This window comes from Glossina fuscipes, unplaced genomic scaffold (assembly GCF_014805625.2).
Source record: "Glossina fuscipes isolate IAEA_lab_2018 unplaced genomic scaffold, Yale_Gfus_2 221, whole genome shotgun sequence".
Taxonomy (NCBI): Eukaryota; Metazoa; Arthropoda; class Insecta; order Diptera; family Glossinidae; genus Glossina; species Glossina fuscipes.
Window position 1 is genome coordinate 2529574 of NW_023998564.1, and position 21478 is coordinate 2551051.

General features: G+C 34.2%; 1 protein-coding gene across 1 annotated transcript in view; it reads left to right on the forward strand.

Annotated features, from left to right (window-relative positions):
- Nucleotides 1–21478, forward strand: part of LOC119642292 (putative uncharacterized protein DDB_G0291812) — a 108678-nt gene that overhangs the window by 45755 nt on the left and 41445 nt on the right. Inside the window, exon 4 of the mRNA XM_038041393.1 lies at nucleotides 15000–16532. Coding sequence (XP_037897321.1) covers nucleotides 15000–16532 — 1533 coding nt within the window. The remainder of the gene's footprint in view (nucleotides 1–14999; nucleotides 16533–21478) is intronic.

A 21478-nucleotide genomic window follows, 5' to 3' on the forward strand; every position in this document is an offset into this window, starting at 1 on the left:
TTTTTTTTTTTTTTTTTTTTTTTTTTTTTTTTTTTTAATGTATTTAAAGCAAAACACGTACGGTATCCGCGATGAACGCTTTTCGCAATAAACACACAAAAAGTTCAATAAATTATAATAAGTTTGAAAACTTTTAAAAATGTATAACGCAATAAGGAAATTAAATTGCAAAAATTTTTTCACAAAGAGAAAAATATGACCACAGCGCTTGAACAGAGTTGCCGATTGTTAAATAAATATTGAAACATGCAGTTGCTTTTTAGTAAGAAATTACTTGTGCCCTTGTGTCTGCAGACATATATATTTATAATTGATTAACTCGTAAAGCCACTAGCTCCGTGTTTTCGACTATTTGAATTTTAGCTAGTTGTAGATCTATTGATCATCAGCTTTATGAGCCCTTGCGAAGACACGACATATTTCTCACGAAACTTACGTTACTTGCGGATGATCGTTACAAAATATGCGGCAAAATTAATATGCATTCATCTCTTGTTAAAATATATAACAAAGAAAAAAAATTGTTTTAAAAATAAAATGAATGTCGTTTTAAGTTCTGTTTACATATATTGATAATATTCACACATACATACACATACATTTATTTAGTCGTTACAAACCGCATATGTAGGCTGTGATGAGGAAGTTGAATTGATTATTGAAGCACACATTGTATACGTATCACAATAAATGTTATACACACAGAAAAGATCGATCGTTTAAAATCCTGCCAACCGGTACGCGTGAACACCAGTGTTAGTTTATCGTAAATGCTGCTTTTAGTTGATGTTGTAAATAATTGCTTGCAAATGAGATCCCAATTGCCTTATAAAATTTCATTTAACTTTGTATTCACACTCTACATATATTATTATATTGATACCTTTATTTTTATTATGTTTATACTTATCTCTCGACTTGTATCTATATCTGCATTTCCATCTCCATTTCCCTCTGAGTAAGCATCACTACATTCAAGAAAATTAGGTCTAATGCGAACTGTGACGGAACTACTCTACATCACATCGTCCTTTTTTTCTCACATAATCCATTCTTGATTGATATTAGAGGTTCAGTTTCGCTTTCGTTTAAGTTTATTTCCCAGCAGGACATCGATACAAATGTTGTATTTTCTTTTGCTATAGGCTATCAGGATTCCGTTGTAAGGTTGAAAACAATTATATTAATTAATCTTAACGATGTAAACAATGGTGATGTACTTCGGCCCGTACCTGGTTGCACAGAAATTTCATAGCCCTTCTACCCGTAGGTATATGAAAGTCATAGCTTGAAGTAATGCCACGACCGGCACATATATGTGTTAGAAAGAAATGCAAATTATTGTGCCTTGCGAAGTTTGCGAATTACTTATATCAAATTCACAAGCAAAAACTTGTATTTTTTATAAAACACGAATTTATTTAAAACATAAGATCGATAAACCTTAATACTTGAAATATTTACTATCAAAATTTATGGTTTTTGCCGCTTATCGGGTGCACTTGCAAAATAAAAATGAAGCTATTTTCGCAGATCTGCAACTTCGGTGAACGACTGATCTAAATATAATTGTAGCGATCTGAAAAAGTGGTGATCGGAAGGCAAGATCGGAGAGTAAGCTGCGAGCAGGAGAAGAAATTGAAGATCATTCTATTAATTGCTTTTGCTGCATGCCCATAAGGCAAAATCACTTCGTGGAAGATTAATGTACCCAGCAGACTCATGTGTAATCATACATATGAAAAAGTTTATTTGAAGATAAGATCGAACAGTTTCACACAGAAGAGTCAGCTGTGCATCTTATTTTTAACGGGAAAAATCCAACGGCACTTACATTTCAGATTTTCAATATCTATGGTTTCCTTTCACGCTCGCAGCAAAACGTGTCGGAAGCAGCTTCGTCGCCTGTCTCTCTATCTGACTTCTCTTACAATATCAACAAAATTATAAGTAAATTTTTTGTCACGTCTGGTCGCAATTTTGCAAAAGATTCTCAGTCCACAAATCAATAATTCTTATATAGCCATAACTTCATAATAAAGTCTTCTGAACTAAGCTCCTGAATGGACAGTACTGAGTGGACTACTACTACATTGAATAAATCATAATTAAGAGAAACTAACATTATCAAGTAATCAGTGTATCAACAACGATGATCACGCAAAAATCAAAGCTCATCACCTCTACTACTCCTATCAACTATAAACCCAAGATGAGCAACTCATGTTACAAACTTATCACATTACTGGATTTATTGTTCTAGTTGTTAACAGGCCTAATAACATACGAAGAAAAATCCCACCAAACGCAAAGCGCAGCTTTCCGTGCATGAATATTCGACTTGATAATAGACGTGGATGATTATCCTGGATCAACATATATTTTATCTTATTTAGGATTATCGCTCAAAATATATTTAGATGAAGTTAGTTCTTAATGTTACGGCAATCCAGCAAATACAAACGGATGTTAACTTCGGTTAGCTTACAACGAATCCATTTTCGTCTTTCCCTGCCTTCCCCGTTGTAATCGAACCGATATTGATTCTTGTGTAATGTTTGGTTACATATCGAACTCTTTTTGACTTTTTACGTGATTTTTGTGAAAGAAAGCTTGAAAATCCTAATCCGACGCCTTTCTCGACGTGCCTTCCGGAACATTCATCAATTTAAAAAAAAATACATTCTTGCACGAAATTTAACAAACCATTTTTTAACTGTTTCACAACACTCCGCTTTTTAACTCTCTCATTTCAAGTAATGTCAGCTGGATTTTTTTTTCATTTTAAAACAAAATAACATGCAGAGCCGTAAACGGCGCTTGTTAACGGCAGCTCGACGACAGTTTGTAACCAACTGAAACTTATATCGTGGTCAAGTGCAATGAATGCGTTTATTTATACATCTATTATTTCTTTTCGAATCCTCTGGTTATTGTTACTGCAAGTACGATATTATGCTTTGTCTTGTTGTCCTTTTGAAAACAAATATGCTATTGCTTTCCTTTTAGGTCCCTCTTCTTTTCTATTTGCGATTAGGAATTAATTGTGGATTTTAACTCTACTCTAACTCTCCATCTCAGAATAAATGTCACAATTTAGCTTAATAGGTCTCTTATAAAATCTTTTCTCAACTAGCCCTTACAATTGAAAGGTTTTCATAATGCAATCTATGCAACGACCGTACTGCTAGTTTGGATTAGTAGACCGCGAAATACGAGAAGAGAGACTGAGTTGGTTAATCGTGAATGCCTTTGTGCGTAAATACGGTTAGACGACTTTTCATTTCTGGCATTTTACAATTCATGTTTGTTAGTGTTTGTGAATGAATTACTTAATCCAGTAAAAAATTTTAAGCAGAGACCGCGAGTCACATGGTATGTAATACAGAAGATGGTAAAGTTTGCGGTTGCATGTTGCCTATACATACATATTTATGCATGTTGAACAGTAATTATTCTACGGCATAATATACAAAGCCATATAGATGTGTGAGATATACATAACCAATTCCTCATGGTCACCCAGTTGTCAATTAGTGGAATCGCTTTTTCACTCTCTGCTTAATTCGTCTTTTACTTTAATCTGTTTTTTTTTTTTACTTATTTATTTTGATTGCGAATATTCCGCTCTTCGGATGAATTATATGATAAAAAAAATATCAAGCCTTGTTGTAGGTTATGTAAATTTTAATTTATTATTATTATAGTTATACTAGTTTATATTATGGATATATTTTTCATAAAGTAAGAAAAAAAAGTATCACAAAGAATTTAAATAAACAGACTTCAATTGTGAGTTTTTTATACCCTTCACCGTTTTGGCAAAGCGATTTTTATGCCCATAAGGAAGCATTATAGATCACCCCACAAAGTATATATGTTCTTGCTCAGCATCAAATTCTAAATCGATCTAAGTATATCCATCTGTCTGTCTGTGCAATATCTGTTCTAAACATTCTTCTAGCCGCAAAAATTAAGGTATCGACTTGAAATTTTCCAGAAATATTAGAAGTCCTTGAGAGCAGGTTTGTATTGAAAATTGGGGCAAATCGGTCAAAGGACGCGTTCACGACATCACGAAAACTGAGAACAAGTTTGCTTTTTAAAAGAAATAAAAAATTGGTTTATTGTTCATCACAACATGGTGACGTGAAGGTATCTACAAATTTGCAAACGATTTTAGAAATGTGATAAAAAATTGTATTTTGAAAATAGGAGAAATAAGCTGCGCTCACTCTATATTGTGGAGCACGAATATTTAGTTTTTTGTCTTTTTTATGACAATGGTGTGCACTAAATGATGTTTGTTTCTGTTGTATGTACGCGACAAACCGAACCAAAGTCTGGCACAAATCCGATATATACGTAATACAACAATACGCGGGCGACTTGAAATCTCACACTAATTAAACATACACATTCTTTATGCAGTTTCGTCCCTTCATGAAACACACATGATACAGAAGTAAACAAGAAAATTATGCTCGGATGTGACGGAATGGTCAAAAAAAAAAAGCTTAAAAAAAGTGGAAACACTATAGTCGACTGTTAAATACCCTACACCGCAGCGTCTAACACTATTCTTATTTTACCCATAGGACATTTACGCCCTGTTTTTATATGAATCTACTATTATGGACCCGTATACTAAAAATTCGACTTCTTTGCAAATAAAGGTTTACCTTCGACTTCTTTGCAAATAAAGGTTTACCTTCCATAAGAATGTTTGTGCCGAAGCAATTCAAAAATTGTAGCACGTATTCAAAATTCAGCAGAGCTAATTTTTGTATCAAATTAGTATGATGGATCGATCAATTTTCATCACAACATATTAAAACTTTTCTGCCCTAAAAAACAAAAATTTTCGTAAAAATTTTTTTACATCCAGGGTCCAAAAGTAGCCGCTGGCGGTCCAAATTTGGTAGAATGAATTCCTTTATCTTAAATAACAATTATGATTTGACTTTCATCATGAGGCATTGAACATTAGACCTTTTTGTTGCATGACCTTTTTGTTATTGACCACACTGTTATCATTTGCAGGATTTTTTTTACCGGAAGCGCTATTGAAACTACGAGGTAACATCTACGGCAACATACCTTCCAAGTAAACTAAAGTCACCATAATCACGACAGCAAAGGATTGAAATGTTACGACATTTTGACAGGCTTCGGTTGAGGATTTGCTATTTCTAAAGTATACAGATTTTTTGTTAGAGACGACATCTATTCGTCACTCCCCGATGTAATCAATTCCCTCCATTTTTCCAGTGTTCCGTTAATGGGATTAGTTATTAAAAATGCGCTGGAACTCAGCATTTTTCGCACAGACTTTGGGTCGTCTACTACTAGGTAGAGGAGTGGCCAGGGTTTTTATCTACTATATATTCATGGTTTACATAAACTACAGGCTATCGGTGAATTCTGGTGCGAATTGGCTGTAGACTTGAAGTTAACTTAATGTACTTTGGAAATAAGGGTATAGGGAAAGAATCACTTGAAAATTTAAATTTTTGTACATTACACAATTTGTGAAGCAATGCACATTAAGTTTGTGCGGACGTACGTAACACCCAGAAGGGCCTAAGATAGACATCCGATCGATTTCGTGTCGTAACCATTTCGTGAATCGATCTAAGCGTGTCTATCGCGCTGATATCGGTCCACATATTATTGTCTTCAGCCTGCAGTTCGCAGTTTTTAAAATATTTTGATGAGACTGGTCTACCTTAACCCAAGGACGAACGCTATTGAAAATGATTCGGATCGGTCCACTTTTTCAGCCAATTCCAATATAACGCCTTATTTTAAAATGTTGCTGTATATAAAAAATTGCAATTGAGTAATAGCACTTTGACATTGTAAATTGGTACGAAAAATTTGATTCACAAAAATTTGTTCAACATAGTACTTTGACATAAAAACCAAAGAGGGGGCCAAATTTGAATTACGTGGGTCTATTGCTTGGATTTTCTTGGATTTAGATTTAGTATACCCTTCAGAAAAAGTTTGAAATGTAAAATATTATGATGAAATTCGGTTCATAATAGGAATTTAGCAAAATATTAACGGTGTAGCCGCAGCGTATATAAGCGTCATCCTGAAAGTAAGTCCTTATGTATAAAGAAAGTATAGTTTCTGGTTTTTTATGGCGGGAAACGAAAAATAATAAAATTTTTAGAAAGTAAAAAAAAAATTGGCAACGTTTTGGGGTTTTAGGAGTCCTCCAATAGAGCAGCTTTCATGGAAAAATGTGTAATTTTGGGTATATTATTATCAAAACGAGTGAATAACTGTGCTAACCGATGTGGTGTAGGATATCTAAAGGTTGGCCTTGTCCGACTGTAACGTTCTCATTTGTTCTGATTTTCGTTTCTTTCTAATATTAGCATGACCAGACGGACCTTCATCCCATGATTGCATCGTTTGGTCATGCAATCGAAAATTCCTTGATATCATCATCTTCGTCAAATGTTCCACAAAAGAAAGCAGGTAAAGAACGAACGGTTTCTTTGCTGCCAAGCGTTTCCATGCAACATTTTATAACGTAGGTAAAGACGCTGTAAAGGATTTTTATTTAAAATCGCTATAGGCATGATTGAAGAATTTATTGTACGTCCATTATAATTTAATATTAAATTCTACCTAATGATCATTATTGGTTGGCTGCTTTTACGAACATATTTAATGTTATAAAATGGTTTCGAGAAATGTTTTTGTATACGAAAGCATTGCAAAGAGAAAGCACATTGAATGGAACCTTTTTCTTGTGGATTAATTGTGGCAAATTGATTTGTGCCCCATGGATATGGACGTTAAAATGCCAACAGTAGTTAGAAATACAACTCTCACCAAACACATACAATACGCACCCCGATCCGTTTGCAAACTTCTACACATGCGAACATGTGTTTGTTTACATGTTCATGGATTCACAACGACGAGACATATTTGTGTAAAAAAAAAAAAAAAAAGAGTACTACTTGTACATTCGCAAACAAAGATCATACGTACAAATACAAAAACACAGACGTTCGAACAAAATATGACAACACATATGATAAAGCCCTATGAGCAACACTTTTCTAGTGCTAAATGACATACCTATATTTTGAAATAGAAAAAGTCATAGCGTTGGTGTTTTTATGTTTTTATTTTTTATAAAACACATACACACATAGACACGTTCATACATCAGTCATGCACATATTGTGCCTTGTTGGCTCTGAAAATAATCTTAATTGTTGCAACTTGCCAAGAGGCACATTTAAATGTACATGAATGCATGCATGCATGCATGCATACGTACATATGTATACATATTTATTATTATTATTTTTTTTTTGTTATGTTCGTAGCCGTACATACAATTACGTATCCACATGTGAGAAGTTTATTGATGAGAAACAATGCATTTACCCATGTGAGTTAGTGTATCGGTATACACCCCCCCCCCCCCTTCCCTCATCCCCCCCCTCCTCTCGTATACATGTACACTGTGTAGATAAAACAATTTGTTAACTATTTGATGAAGGGCATTTAAATATAATCTCTTTGTTAAACGTTGATCAGATCAGATTTGTTAAAGCAAAACGTTTTTATGAGCATAACATCCATCTTCCCCTTTTTTTTTGTTTATTTACGATAGATTTTAATCGCACTTGAATTTGTATTTTAAACGTAAGCACCTGGAAAGTATTTTGTTCAGTTATCTTCCTATCTATCAATCTATCGATGAATGCAGACAAACGTATGGAAAAGATATACCAGACAGACAGGTCGGTATAACACCATTCCTATGTAACCGATATATCAGCCCATTCTTTGGCACTTTTTATGAAATTTTTTACGCATTATATACAGGCAAAGGCATAGTTTCCGCGAAAGTAGCAGGATGCCCAAAACATTACAAAACGCGATCCAAATTTGGAAAAATTAATTCATTTCCAAAAAATTTTATTTTATTTTAGTTTCTGTCACAAACAACTAGAAATTATGCTTTCTACGGGCTTTATAAGGGCTTGCTTTTCATGATAATCGTTGTACATATCAGGGTCTAGACAGTAGACTAACGTGATCTAATCTTTTTCCTAAAGGGTATACTATTTATGACAACTGTTATATGGAGTACAATTTTTCTTGAAAAGTCTTTGAGTGGCCGGAAAAGTGGACCGGCCCGAGCCACTTCCAACGGCGTTCGCCCATGGACCAAAGCGTGTCGGTGTACCAAATTTCAATAAAATATTCTGAATCGATCGTTACAACAAGAGGTGACTTTATGTTAAGCCCTTCTGGGCGTTACATACATTCGCGCAAATTTAATATATCCCGCACCGCAAATGATATAAATAATAAAGTTGAGGAAGGCCCACCACCACTTACTCTAACCCAAAAGTCAAATTTTCCACGATAGTCTTTAAAATAATATTCTGTCCGCGTTTGTTGCAATTAATTTTCATGTTGAACTTCTGTTTTGAAACAAGTTTCACTATTACTATATATATTAAAAATTAAAAACTTTTTGCCATACGAGGGTTTACGTTGTTGACACAGTAGCAGCTGGCATATGGAAAGGGATGCAAAAAATTTGGCTATCCCTTCCGAATTTTGCATGTCAGTTTAATATGCCGTAAATTGCTAACAATTTAAAAAATTCAAATTTTTTTTCACATACCTATCATTTCTCGATAAGACATTATGCGAACAGCGCTCACAAAGCTCGACCGATCCAAGATCTTCTCAATAGCTTTCGCTCTTTGGGCAAAGCACTTGACGGTATTATATTTCATAAAAATATTTTAAAAATTTCGGCTTGGACACAAGAATACACGGGCAGACAGACCGACAAACTTGGCACGATTTGGGAAATAATTCATATTCGTTCGGTGTAAAAATAGGTGCCTGATAATTACTTCCGTGTGTTACATACATCCACAGAAGCTTAGTACAACGAGTGATGTAGAGAATGAAAATTCGAATTGACTTATAGATTTTCCAATTTTTTCCAGTCACACAAGCATCTATATTTGTTCAATGGGCGCATTTTTTAGATTTCATAGATTTTATTTGTCGACCGGTTAATGATGGTTCGAATTTATTGTTTGCGTTATACACCATTATGCCATAGGTGTTAGCCATCAGTTTTTTAAGATGTTTATCGCAGAGTCTAGCTAAGCGAAAACGCAGCTAATATAAAGAATATCTGTCCGCCCGCCAAGCAAACAAGTATGCGTACCTATATTGCTTATGAATCTCAGGTTTGAAATTAAAAATCATCATCGTTAAATGACAGGTATAAAAATTTAAAAGAAAAGGCGAACTTTCAAAAAGCCCAGTGCGACTGGTATTTTTACTAAATTGAAATTAACCCTTGTAAAGAATATTATAAAAATTGATTGAACTTGGAAGGTCAAGGTGTTGGTTAAGGCGAATTTCGAATATTTTTTCGCCTTTTGTCCTTACAATTTTTTGGAGTTACATAAAAGACCTCGTATAGGCAAGTAAGCGTTTAAGATTTGTGTTATGCATCGCCTATTCAGTTATTTCTTACATCAAACAATTGTGACACTTGCTCTTAATGCACATTTGCGTAAAGAAATGTACCATGTGGTCACACTTCATCTATACGTACATATATACATGCGTGCATACATATAAAGGTATACGCGTCCATGAAGTCTTTGTCAGAAGTAAATAACAACTATGATTTTACTTGACATCCACAACAGCAGCAACAACAATAGCTTATTGTAGTTAAGTGTAAGACGTTTAGTTAGTGAAAGCTTTAAGCACTCTATTGTTTCCATGTCGTTGTTTCTGCTGTTTTTGTTGTTGTTGTTATTAAAATTTTCTTTTCCATGTCCTTAAATTTAGGGTGCAAGTATATGATGTAAAACATATTCTATTGTAAATAAATGTAAGAGGAGTACGTGCGAGATGGTTTAAATGCGCTGTCATGTTAAACAGAATAAAAAAAAAAGTAAAAAAAAACAATGTAACAGCAAAAAAGCGATTTACTTTTTTTATAGCCATCAAAGAAGAATGAGCTTATACGAGATTAAATGTATTATACGCGTTTGTTCTAAGTACTCGCGCGCAAGGTAACACGCTGGCTCGGTGGCCCCGATAAGGAGTGAAAGTAGTTTATCGTCTAAGTTTCCGACAATCTGTGGTACCTTTGGAAGAGCCTTTAGCTCATAACCGATTAGCTGAAAAGAAAAGAAGCTTTTAAGAATCTTGCAAACTTATATGTAAGCTTTAATATAACCAAAATTAGTTTTCTTTCTTCTCAATTTATTGCTTAGATAGGTAGATTGAAACTTGAAGGCTTTTGAAACGTGCACACATTCACTTGTTTCTTGAGGCGTAACTGATAGTTATACATGTGCTTTGAACATAGAAAGTTCGTTTTTTCCTAAAGAAAGAAAAAGAAAGAAATTTTACAATCAGCATGGGCTTAAAGAGGCGGCGTCTTTCCGATGGCGGTGCGAAAGCATCGCAGTTAGCAAAACCCACATGGATTTAATTCAGATTTAATTCCCCTTTTTTTCTAAATAGGAAAAATTAATGTAAGAGAGAAACATAAAAGCGCCTATACACACACCATTTGTATGCATAAGGTGCTATTGCGGAGCCCTAAGAAAAGTGAAGAGTTTCCAACGAATATCGACTGTGTATGGAAACATACAAATGTATGCATATATATATATATATATATATATATATAAATGATATTATATATATTTATTATATATATGCGTGTGTGAAGTATGACCAATATTGAAGTTAAATTGCCCAGGTGTATCCAACATTACAAATACCTTATACATAATAATGTATATATATGTATGTTTATCTACATATGTATGTGTATACATCAACATGTACCATCACCTACAAAAATTACTTTCTCTAATGGTGGAATAATGAACTTGAAACCAATTCCAGCAAATATGGATTGAAAAGCTTATACCTCCATCAACTAGATCTGTCTTGCTACGCAAACGCCTCCAACAATTAACATGCCTACGACAAAAGATTTGTAAAAATAATAACACTTGCCCGTCTATCTACTACCAAATGAGTAAATAAAAAATTCTTAGGGTGTCTGTGCCTAGAATAGTCGACCTTATCCGCTCCAGTCCTTCTAAACAAGTAACGAAAAATATTTAAATACATAAAAAAAAACAAAAAAGAATATAAAAACAGATGAGAAAAGAAAAACAAGGAAAAAGACCTTTGAAATCTGCTTAGAAAATGTAGTGTGTTTTACTTGTATTGCCACAACAAGTACATACTCCACGTTCATTGTGAAGAGTCCATCAAGTGTTGATGATGAAGAAAAAGAGTATACAAAATGAAAAGAAACAAAGCAGAAAAAAAACATTCTTTCCATTGTTTTCGTTTCAGAAATTATTTAAGAAATATTTTGTTTTTAGATTCAAATTTAAAAAAACAAAATAAAGTTTTTGACTTAAAACCTTATAGAGATTAAAAAATTATAAAATTTCGCTATCTCATATTAAACATTTCTATCCATAAAACTTAAATTCTTTTTATGTCACTTGAACGATTGTTTAACTATTTAGGTTTCATCTAATCATTCATGGAAACTTTGCAAACTGTGACAATAACAAGCGTACAATGGATAACGAAATGTTCGCCAATTTTTGGCTCTTTTCTGAAAATATCATCTCCCAGCAATTCAATACACAAGTATTAGGTGCAACTGTGTATGCAATCGCAATTATGCCACAATGCCATAGTTGTAATTATTATATCAATAATGATATTTTAAGAGCTTATACCTTCAGAGGCACTATTATATACATTGTTTTTTTAGTTAGTTAGTTAAGAATAACAATGAGTTCAATGAATGCTATGAGCAGTTCCCAATATTTTCAATGTAAATATAATTACTTTCAGAGTGATGAAAGTCCAGCTGCCTCAACGACATAATAATTCGTTTTAGGTCATGAAAAGTAATATTTAAAAACTGTAAATTGGATGTAATACACACTTATACCAACATTTTCAAGCCATTCAAATATAAATTCTGAAATATTCACACATAACATAAAATGAACTTATACTTCTTTTAAATAACGCCTTTGTCTCAAATATCACCTTTAAATCTAATCCGTGCACATGCTTTTATAACAAATCACACCCTGTTAAGTCGGGCAGGGGAAAGCTCCCAGAAGCTTCAGAGACCTCTCAAAGTACATATATTCTTGATCAGTGTTAAATTCTGAATCAATCTAAGCTTACCCGTCGGTCTATCTGTGTAATATGTGTTGGTCGCTTGGTCGCAATAATGAAGCTATCACCTTCAAGCTTTGTAGAAACATCCGAAGGTCTTGCAAGCAGGTTGGTATTGAAAATTTCATTTTTCCAACACCTTTATAAGGCGCAGAGGCAAACTTCACGTTGTGGGTTACGCGTGAGGGGAGGTAAGGGGAGACCTTGAACAGTTACCGACTAGAACCGGACCAACGGACGACGGACAACAGATTTCATCAACGGACGTACACCGTTTTAAGGACCAGATGCTCTTCGATCTGCATGCCCTCCAAATGTATTTAAATGTATTTAAATTTAAACTCTATTTTCTATATTTTCAGTTTTTTATTACAATTTTATTTTTTTTATTTATTGTCATGCGGCCCAACATGTCACTGCACGTGTTGCAATTGCTTTAGCGCAAGCCGAGCTTGGTGGCATGTTACAATAATAAAGTACATAAATTTTTGGTCATTTTCAAATTCGTAAACATTTTCGTCTGTCCGTTCACCTAATTGTGTAGCATTTGGGCATACATTTTCTCATAAGCAAAAGTAAAGGTATCGCTTTAAAAATTTGCAAAAGAATTTAAAAATAACTTCAATCCGTCAAAGAGCAGGCCTATAACGCCCACAAACCTATGCAACATAAAATATGAATATCTTTGCTCCCCGCATTTTTACTTGTTACTCATAAAGTAGGACATTTACGCCACATCAATTTACACGTTTACTTTGAAAATAGAAATTTTCAGCCGCGCCAGCCCAATATTATAGAGTATGAATATTCAGTTCTTTTCCCTTTTTTTAGGGACACTGTAACGGGTATAAAAGGTTCCATCATGAGCGCGTATACTTTTCTTACTTGTTAAAATAATTTTCATTTTGGTTAATCCTTAATTATAATGTCATGGTTTAAGGCTTTGTCTTTAAGTGTTGCTTAATGTGGCTGAATTTGCGTTAGGGATAGACACCCATATGTACACATGTATGTACACATGATAATATATATATGTATATATGTATGGGATTAGCGCTATAGCTCTCTCGTATTTTTACATAAAATATTCGAACATGGCGATATTCTATGTGCTGCTCAACAGTGGGGGATGCCGAGTTCATTTGTAGTTACAAAATGGTTAGACATGGGTTATTATTATTATGCGGACTGCAAAATATTATAGCCCAGATCGGTGATCTTCTTTGAGACAAACCAAAGTGCCAAACAATCTGTAGTAACATTTATAACTTCACTTGCCAACATGTGTTGTGAGCTTTTACAAGCAAGCATGCCATTGTTTTCTTCTTGAACTCGTACCAAATCTAATGCCTCAAACGCACTATATTTCCTGTACTTCACGCACTCTGTTCTTCATAACTAATTGATATGGAGTATTGTGAAGGTGGTTGTCTTCTATCCCACAAGGGGTACGCTACATAATAAGACCACATATGACCCTTTCTATGTGGCCACCTTCACCTGACATGTAAAATTACTTGTAGATTGTAAAATACGAGAGAATTTTCCCGTCCACGCTGTTATTGATGTGAATAAAAAAATAATTAAATATCGATATATAAACCACATTTTCATACATTATCATTTTGAAAAAAAACATTTTTTTTTTAAAAATGCGCAAATTAAATAAAGAAAAGAAATCAAAGTGCAATTCATATTTTCGTACAAAATTAGACAAAAAGAAATAAATAAATTACAGTATAAACCGTGCTTTTGAACATAAGTACACAAACACAAAATAAACAGAATATTAATATTTTGGTGACATCATAGACAGCCGCGGTTTTAGAAGTTGAAATAGCGTTGTTATCGATTTTACAAATGCAATATATTACGAATATCATTTACTGATATATATTAGAGATAGTAAAAATGTCGCAAACTTTTATAAACCAATCGTATATAAGTTTTTAGTTTGAATTTTCGTACCTTACAAACGCATAAGAAATCTACACCGTAGTGGTTAGCAGAAAAATGCGAATGCGAGGCATTAACTAGAATTTCATATTAAAACTCCGTCAGATCTGTGACCATTTTGCTTATTAAGCAGACATTCGCAGCAGTGTCCTCAGATTGCCCTACAACTATTTGTGAGCTAACTTAAAGTTGCTTGTTGCGCTAAGCCGGTAAAAATCATTTACGCACAAAGTTTCATAACTTGTACGGTTGAGTGGACGGTAAAGATCATAAGATAATTCAATTTTAGTTAGTGCTAGCTTAGTTAATTTATAACAATGTGAAATAGCTACGCAGTAAATGGTAAAAATTAAGGCGTTACTTCTTATAGTTTTGCGCTATACTACTATCTTAAAGGTAGCCGAACGTTAAACATTAGACTTAAGTGCGAAGAGAGAGAAGGTGAGAGAAAAGAGAGAGGGGGTGTTGTGGTGGAGTTATTCCGGTATTTAAAAAAAAAGGAAAATCGAAATTGACAAATAATTAAAATTCAATAGCTTAGAAATACAATGCAATACTAGAGGCTTACATCAGTGTAATCCCGAAGACGTTTAAATAGCAAGTTGTCCAAAAACGTCTCTCACATATATATGAATCAGGACTGCAGCAAGAAAAGATCATGTCACATATATATGACGGGTGACAGCAATCGAGTTGAGAAAAACATTTTATTAAACCTTATATCTCACGAATATTTTGCTGACTATATAAATATTTTGTTTTTTTTTTGCATTTCATTTCAGGGTGAGTGCTCAACTGGTACACTGTCTGTGGCATGGGTCGATGAGGGTCCCGGCCCGCCAACTTGTCCCAAATCGTGTAAAGACCTACCACTGAATAATAGTAACCATAATATTAAAGTTAATAATACCAATGATAATACTAACAATGATAACAATTTGATCAACAACAAAAACTTTAATAATAATAATCACAATAATCATCATTTTCGTAACGATAAAAAAGTAGTAACTAAACCTGTAAGTTATGCAAATAACTTTAACATTAAATTAAGAAATAGTCGAAGGAGTAAAACGAAAGAACCGGTAACTGCAACAGCGGCAACACCGTTTAATAATCATAATAATAATAATAATAATAATAATAATAATAATAATAGGCATTATAACGAAAGGAAAAAATCGCTAAATTTCAAGTTCAATCCACATCATAAAAACTATAATAAAAACTTTAGCAATAGTCATAATTTTAATATGGAAAATAATTCTAATCGGACAGAAAAAAGGAATTCAACAAAGGATCAGGTGTTAATGCAAAAGATTGAAGATAAACTCATTGGAGCAACAAATGCAATAGAAGCTAAAAACGAGATAACAACATTAACAACAGCAGCTACAACGATGACGCTATCGGCTTCACATATGAACGCTTCAACTGCCTTTGATTCAACCGCAAGAGCAACGGCCACCACCATCATCGCGACCGACGCCACGGCCCCCACCAGTAGCACCGACATCAAAAACATAACCACAAATCGAGAACATAATGAGTTAAATGCAGCCTATTTTAAGCAAAGATATAATGTGAAAAACGCAATTACATCGCCAATCGCAATCGTTGCTGATACAATGCCATTGAGGAGACTTGCAAACACCAACAACAATAATAATAATAATAACAACGTCAAAGATATATTTAAAACCAATGTCAAAGCGATTAGATATGATGGCAATGATGGTAACGAATTGATATACAATCGTTTAATTTCGGATTACAACCATAATAATAACAACAACAAGCGTAGCCTGCGAAATTTTAATACATTAAGCAGTCAAACAAGAGATCAACCTTTTAAATGGATGCCTGACAGTAATCAATTAATTATTGAAGACTATGGTAGCGATTATAAACAGCAAACGGTGTTTTATGGACAAGGAGACGAAGAAAAAAACAAAATTAATGAAAATGAAAGAAAAAGAAAACAACAAAAACAACAACAGTGCCTTGAATACTTGGGCGATAGCGATAAAACAATGCCCAAGCACTTGTGCAATCTAAAATCACCCGGTGAATTATTGCCGCAATTGCGTCAATTGCGTTTAAAAAATTGTTGCGAACGTAACGTCTACAGCGCACTGCATACTTTAGCATTAAATATCACACTTAGCGGTGGGAACGAATGCGAGCAACTTCTTAATCATATAATGGAATTGGATGCCTTAGCTGCACGCATTACTTGTGGTCTTTCTAATATTTTGTATCGCTTCGATTGTCGACAAGTCTATTCAATCATACATCAATGCGATGATTGTAAGGTAAGCTAAACAATTTTTAATGAATACAACATATGAAGGAACACAAAACGCGTTGCATATGCCGAGTCGACGATTTTTACACACGGCTCTTTTAGCTTCTAAACCACCATTTGAATAATCGCAAGATGTGTGTGATATGCCAAAGCTACGTGCAGCTTGAAGGCGACCTATTCACATCAGCATCGTGAATTTTGAGAAAAATGTAGTAATGTAAGAGCTTACGTGTATTTTATTCTCTTTAATACTTATAGAATTATTTCATTGGACATATATTTGCTTACATGTGCTTATCTCTGCGGTTTTGCTGGCGTCTGCTGAAAAAACTTGGGCATCGACTTTTCAAGCAGTCTTAGCACATATTCATCCCGAATTTTGTCTTAACATACCCTTTACGTGCTGGCGTACATTTTGAAATTTTCATATTTTGATGATTCTTTCTCTCTCTCACTTCTTTTATGTCCATGTTTATTTGTCGGTGAACCGATTTTGAACTATTCTCAAACTCTAATTTAAACAAACATATTCCTATCGGGTTTCTGTGCAAGTTTTTGAGATATCATGAATGGATTGGGATGTAGGTATACATGCGAAAGGGCAGATGAACAAGCGAACGTGGAAAAAGACGCATGGATAGACGGTTCAGCATATAGGCGAACGGAACGATGGCCGACTAAGCGAAAAAGAAAATAGGATTCGAACAAACAAATAATCTCAATTAAATGAATAGCCCCACAAGTCATCAGGCAGCAGACAAACCCGAACGACAGTAACGGACAGATAGAGCAGTGGAGAAAAAAATGAGCCCCTAAAAGAACGAGAAGAAATGGTTAAACCATTAAACAAACATTTATAAACATCTTAAAGTGAATGCAAATATTTTAAACAAAATGCAAATGCATAAGCTCTACCTCGATTGTAGGTGTCAATATGGTAAAGAGAAAAGTATAAGAGTTGACGGTGGGACCGATACGAAATATTTTGTGCAGTGTAAATCAATCAATATTTGTACGTTACAACGCAGCAACTTTAGTTCGCAGAAATTAGATTTTTATACCCATCTTCAAATGTATTATGTACATTTAATTTGAAATATAAAGAAAGACTTTAAGGTGAAGAAAGACATTAATTTTGTTCAATAAAAAAAGTCAAGAATATAATAAATCAATAAAAAAAAATGTAATCTAATAAACCCAAAAAATTTCGAAAAAGAAAACTTATGTTAAGCTAGTAGCACTCCTTGAATTACAAAGACTTTTGTATATTCGCCAAACAGGGATGATATCGTAGTAATTTGGCTAATTCCCTTTGTAACAACCAAAAATATGTAGGAACGTTCAAAGCGTGGATATGGGTAAGATTCTCCATCAAAGCCGTCGTATTCGCCTGTCCGTTTATGAAACTTTAATGAAACTCAACTTAAATAAGTAACGCTCTAGGTGGTCATGGACCATCATATTATATACCCTTTACAATTACTCATATAAAGACTTTTCAATAGAGCTCCTTAAATGGGAAGCAGCGAAAAATTTATCCCATCCGAGCGACTTCCAACAATGTTCACCTTTGGGCTTAAATACTTCAGCGTACCAGATTTCATTAAAATATTTCCAAAATTGTGGCCTTTTGATTGAACGCAGGAACAAAGAATGGACGGACAAGCAGATAATCTTAGATCGACCCGGAAAGTAATTTTAAATCCATTGGTATAATAAAATTTTAAGCCCTTTAGAGTGTTTTACATATGCTCACAAACTTAATGTTCCCTTGTGCCATAAGCTGTATAGGGGAAGAAAAGAATTTTTTTATTGCACCCACCCCGAAGGATGAAAGGTATTGATTTTGTCCGAACGTTTGCAACACCCAGAAGGATGCTTCAAAGACCGCGCAAACCATACATATGCTTGATAAGCATCAACTTGAAAATCAATCTAAATACGTCCGTCTGTCCCACTTTGTAACGTCCGTTGTGAACATTCTCACGGCCGCAAAAATGAAGCTATCAAGTTCAAATTTGACAGAAACATTAGTAGTTTTTGCACACAGATTGATATTGAAAATAGGCCAAATCTGTCGAAAAACATGCCTGCAGTACTATGCAAAATGCGAACACCTCTGATTTTGTAAAAAGAATTAAGAAGTGCTTTTTGCTCCTTACTCATAAGCTGCAGCAGATAAATCTGTATGGGCGTTACCATAGTGTCCGTACAAAAATAGACAAACTTGTCCAGGCATATTCAGCATTATAATTATCAAAATTTAATTTATTTGCCTAAAATTTTTATAATGCGCAAAATCAAGCTTCAAAAAACCCATAAAGTATATATTCTTAACCAGCGCCAAATTCGGAATGCACCTAGCCACGTGTGTCCCCTTGTACATCTATCTCTCTGTCTCTCTGCCCAGCTGTGTAGTACCCAGTGCTAAACATTCTCCAGTTCGTAAAAATTAAAATACCGCTCACAAATTTGCAAAAGAGCCCACAGAACCACGTAACCTAGAAACACCCATGTTTTTCAAAAGGAATAAAAAATGATGTTTTCTCATTATTGAGAATCTACAGCAGATTAAGATAGGAGGTGTGCGTTCTTAAAAAACCCTAGTCTATGCAAACAAAACTGAGAACATCTTTGCTTTCCGCATCTTTTTCCTGTTGCTCATAAGAGCTCAGAGAGCTCGCTGCTCATAAATTTCCACTAAGCCACACCCACCCGATATTGTAAAGTGTTAAAATTTAGTTTTCTTCGGTCGCAGCCGAGTATAACTTTCTTACTTGTTATTATTTCTTCTATTATATAAAGTTCCAGCTTGATTCGTGATGGCAATGGTACATCAAAGTGCAAGTGATCTTCTACTTCAGCTTAATTCTACTTTCTCGCAACCTATCCAAATCATTCGTTGAACCAGCCTTGAGCGATCAATTTCATTGGAGGATTTTATGTACTTTCTGTCAGACGACCGTGCGCTTAATTATCTTGATATCACTTGATAGTCGCAGCAGCAACAGCCAGAACCCGGGCAAGCAATGTCGGCTGATGTTAGCCCCTTATATTAAGAGGATGACGCAAATGTCATTCGATTGTCATTGTTTTTCCATTAATTCCATATATGCTTTGTTAGCTGATTTCCTTCTCGAATGAGATGCCACACGCTTACGTTATTTGCATCGATGCAATAATAATATTAATAGTTGTTTATAAATTTGTTATTAATATCTATGACGGTTTTTATAGTGCTTGGTATGAATTTACATTCTCTCTTAGGATTTTCAAATTCCCCTGAAATGCCTTCAATACACTAATGAACTGACACCAACTTTAAAATTTGACGCCAACATTTCAGCAGACGTTTGTAATTCAAACGATTGGCATAAACTATATTAAGAAATTAGTTCGAAATTTTTACGCCCTTACGCACTTCTTTATACTATCGCTCTCAGAGTATTGACTTGTTTATAATGCAAAGAAAAAACAAATAAGAAAATTAAACTCGGTCGGGACGGAATCTTTTATACCCATCACCGTTATCCTAAAAAAGACAAAAGAAGTAGAAGAACAAAGTTTTCGTGCTCTATAATATAATGTGGGCCCAGCTGATTTCTTCTATTTTCAATTTTGTCGAATAGGCATGTGGACGTTATAGGCTTGTCCTTCGAAAAGTTTAGGTAATTAGGGAGAATGTTTACGACAAATACTAGAAAACTGCGCAAACAAACTGGACACACGAACAGGCGGACGTTTGTAGGTGCATTCCAAATTTGAAAGAGGCTAAGAATTTGCTAACGTTATGGAGTTTCTGAAGCTTGTTTCTACGCGTTATAAACAAAAAACAATTAAATTTTGATAAACTTTGATAATATTGCGTAACGTGGTCACTTTTTTCCATTTTTATGTGAGAATGCCACAGCGTCGCCCATGGAGTATGCAATCAAATTTTTGTACATTTTATAAATAATGAGCAAGAAATCAATTTTTCATTTCTTTTGGAAAAAAGAGGTGTTCTCAACTTACGTGCTGCTGTGGGCGTGTCCTTCCACCAAGTTGGCCTATTTTCAATACCAACCTGTGTGCAAGAACTTCGAATGCTTCTGCTAAATTTGAAGTTGGTAGCTTTATTTTTGCGGCCAACAGAATGTTTACAACAGACACTACAAAGACGGACAAACGGACATGCTTAAATCGATTTACAATTTGATGCTGATCAAGAACATATATATTTTGTGAGGTCTCTGATGCTTCTTTCTGGAAGATGCGAACATTTCAACAAAGTCAATATACCCCCTTCCTTCGGTGAGAGAACTTCCGTAAAGTGCACAAGCAACACCTCTACTGTGTTTCTCTTTCCATATAAGTCGTTTCAGTCAAGAAGAAAACGACGAACAAGACAAACCAAGAAAAGGAAAAATTTACCTCGCATGACTTATTAAAATCAAATGAATATACTTCATCTCAGTAACGAATACGAAAAATTTTTTCTATGACTTGTACCGTTAGCGAAAAAGATAAATTTTATATATCTGTATAAATCCAATTAACTGTTCGTTAATTAATTTTCAGCAATATCTGAGTATAACAAAATGAGACAAACTCATAAATTGCGTAAACACATAACATATAGGAAAACGAACATATTATATATTATGTATGTATTATATATTACTTACAATGTTTTAACCCATAACATTTCGGGTCTACTAATTGAAAGGATCGTAAAATTTCAATATGACCCAATTGTTTTATTCACAATACACAACATAATAAACACAACAACAAACGAAGGAAATTATTGAAAAAAAAAGAAGGAAAGGTATATGTATATGAATGGCAACCTCCACCTCGTTGGGGGAATTGTGGAGTGTCGAGGGTATAAGTTGTTACATGAGAAACGAAAGGAAATTATTACATAAACAATCATTACGACGGCAACGACGATGACGACGACGATAATAA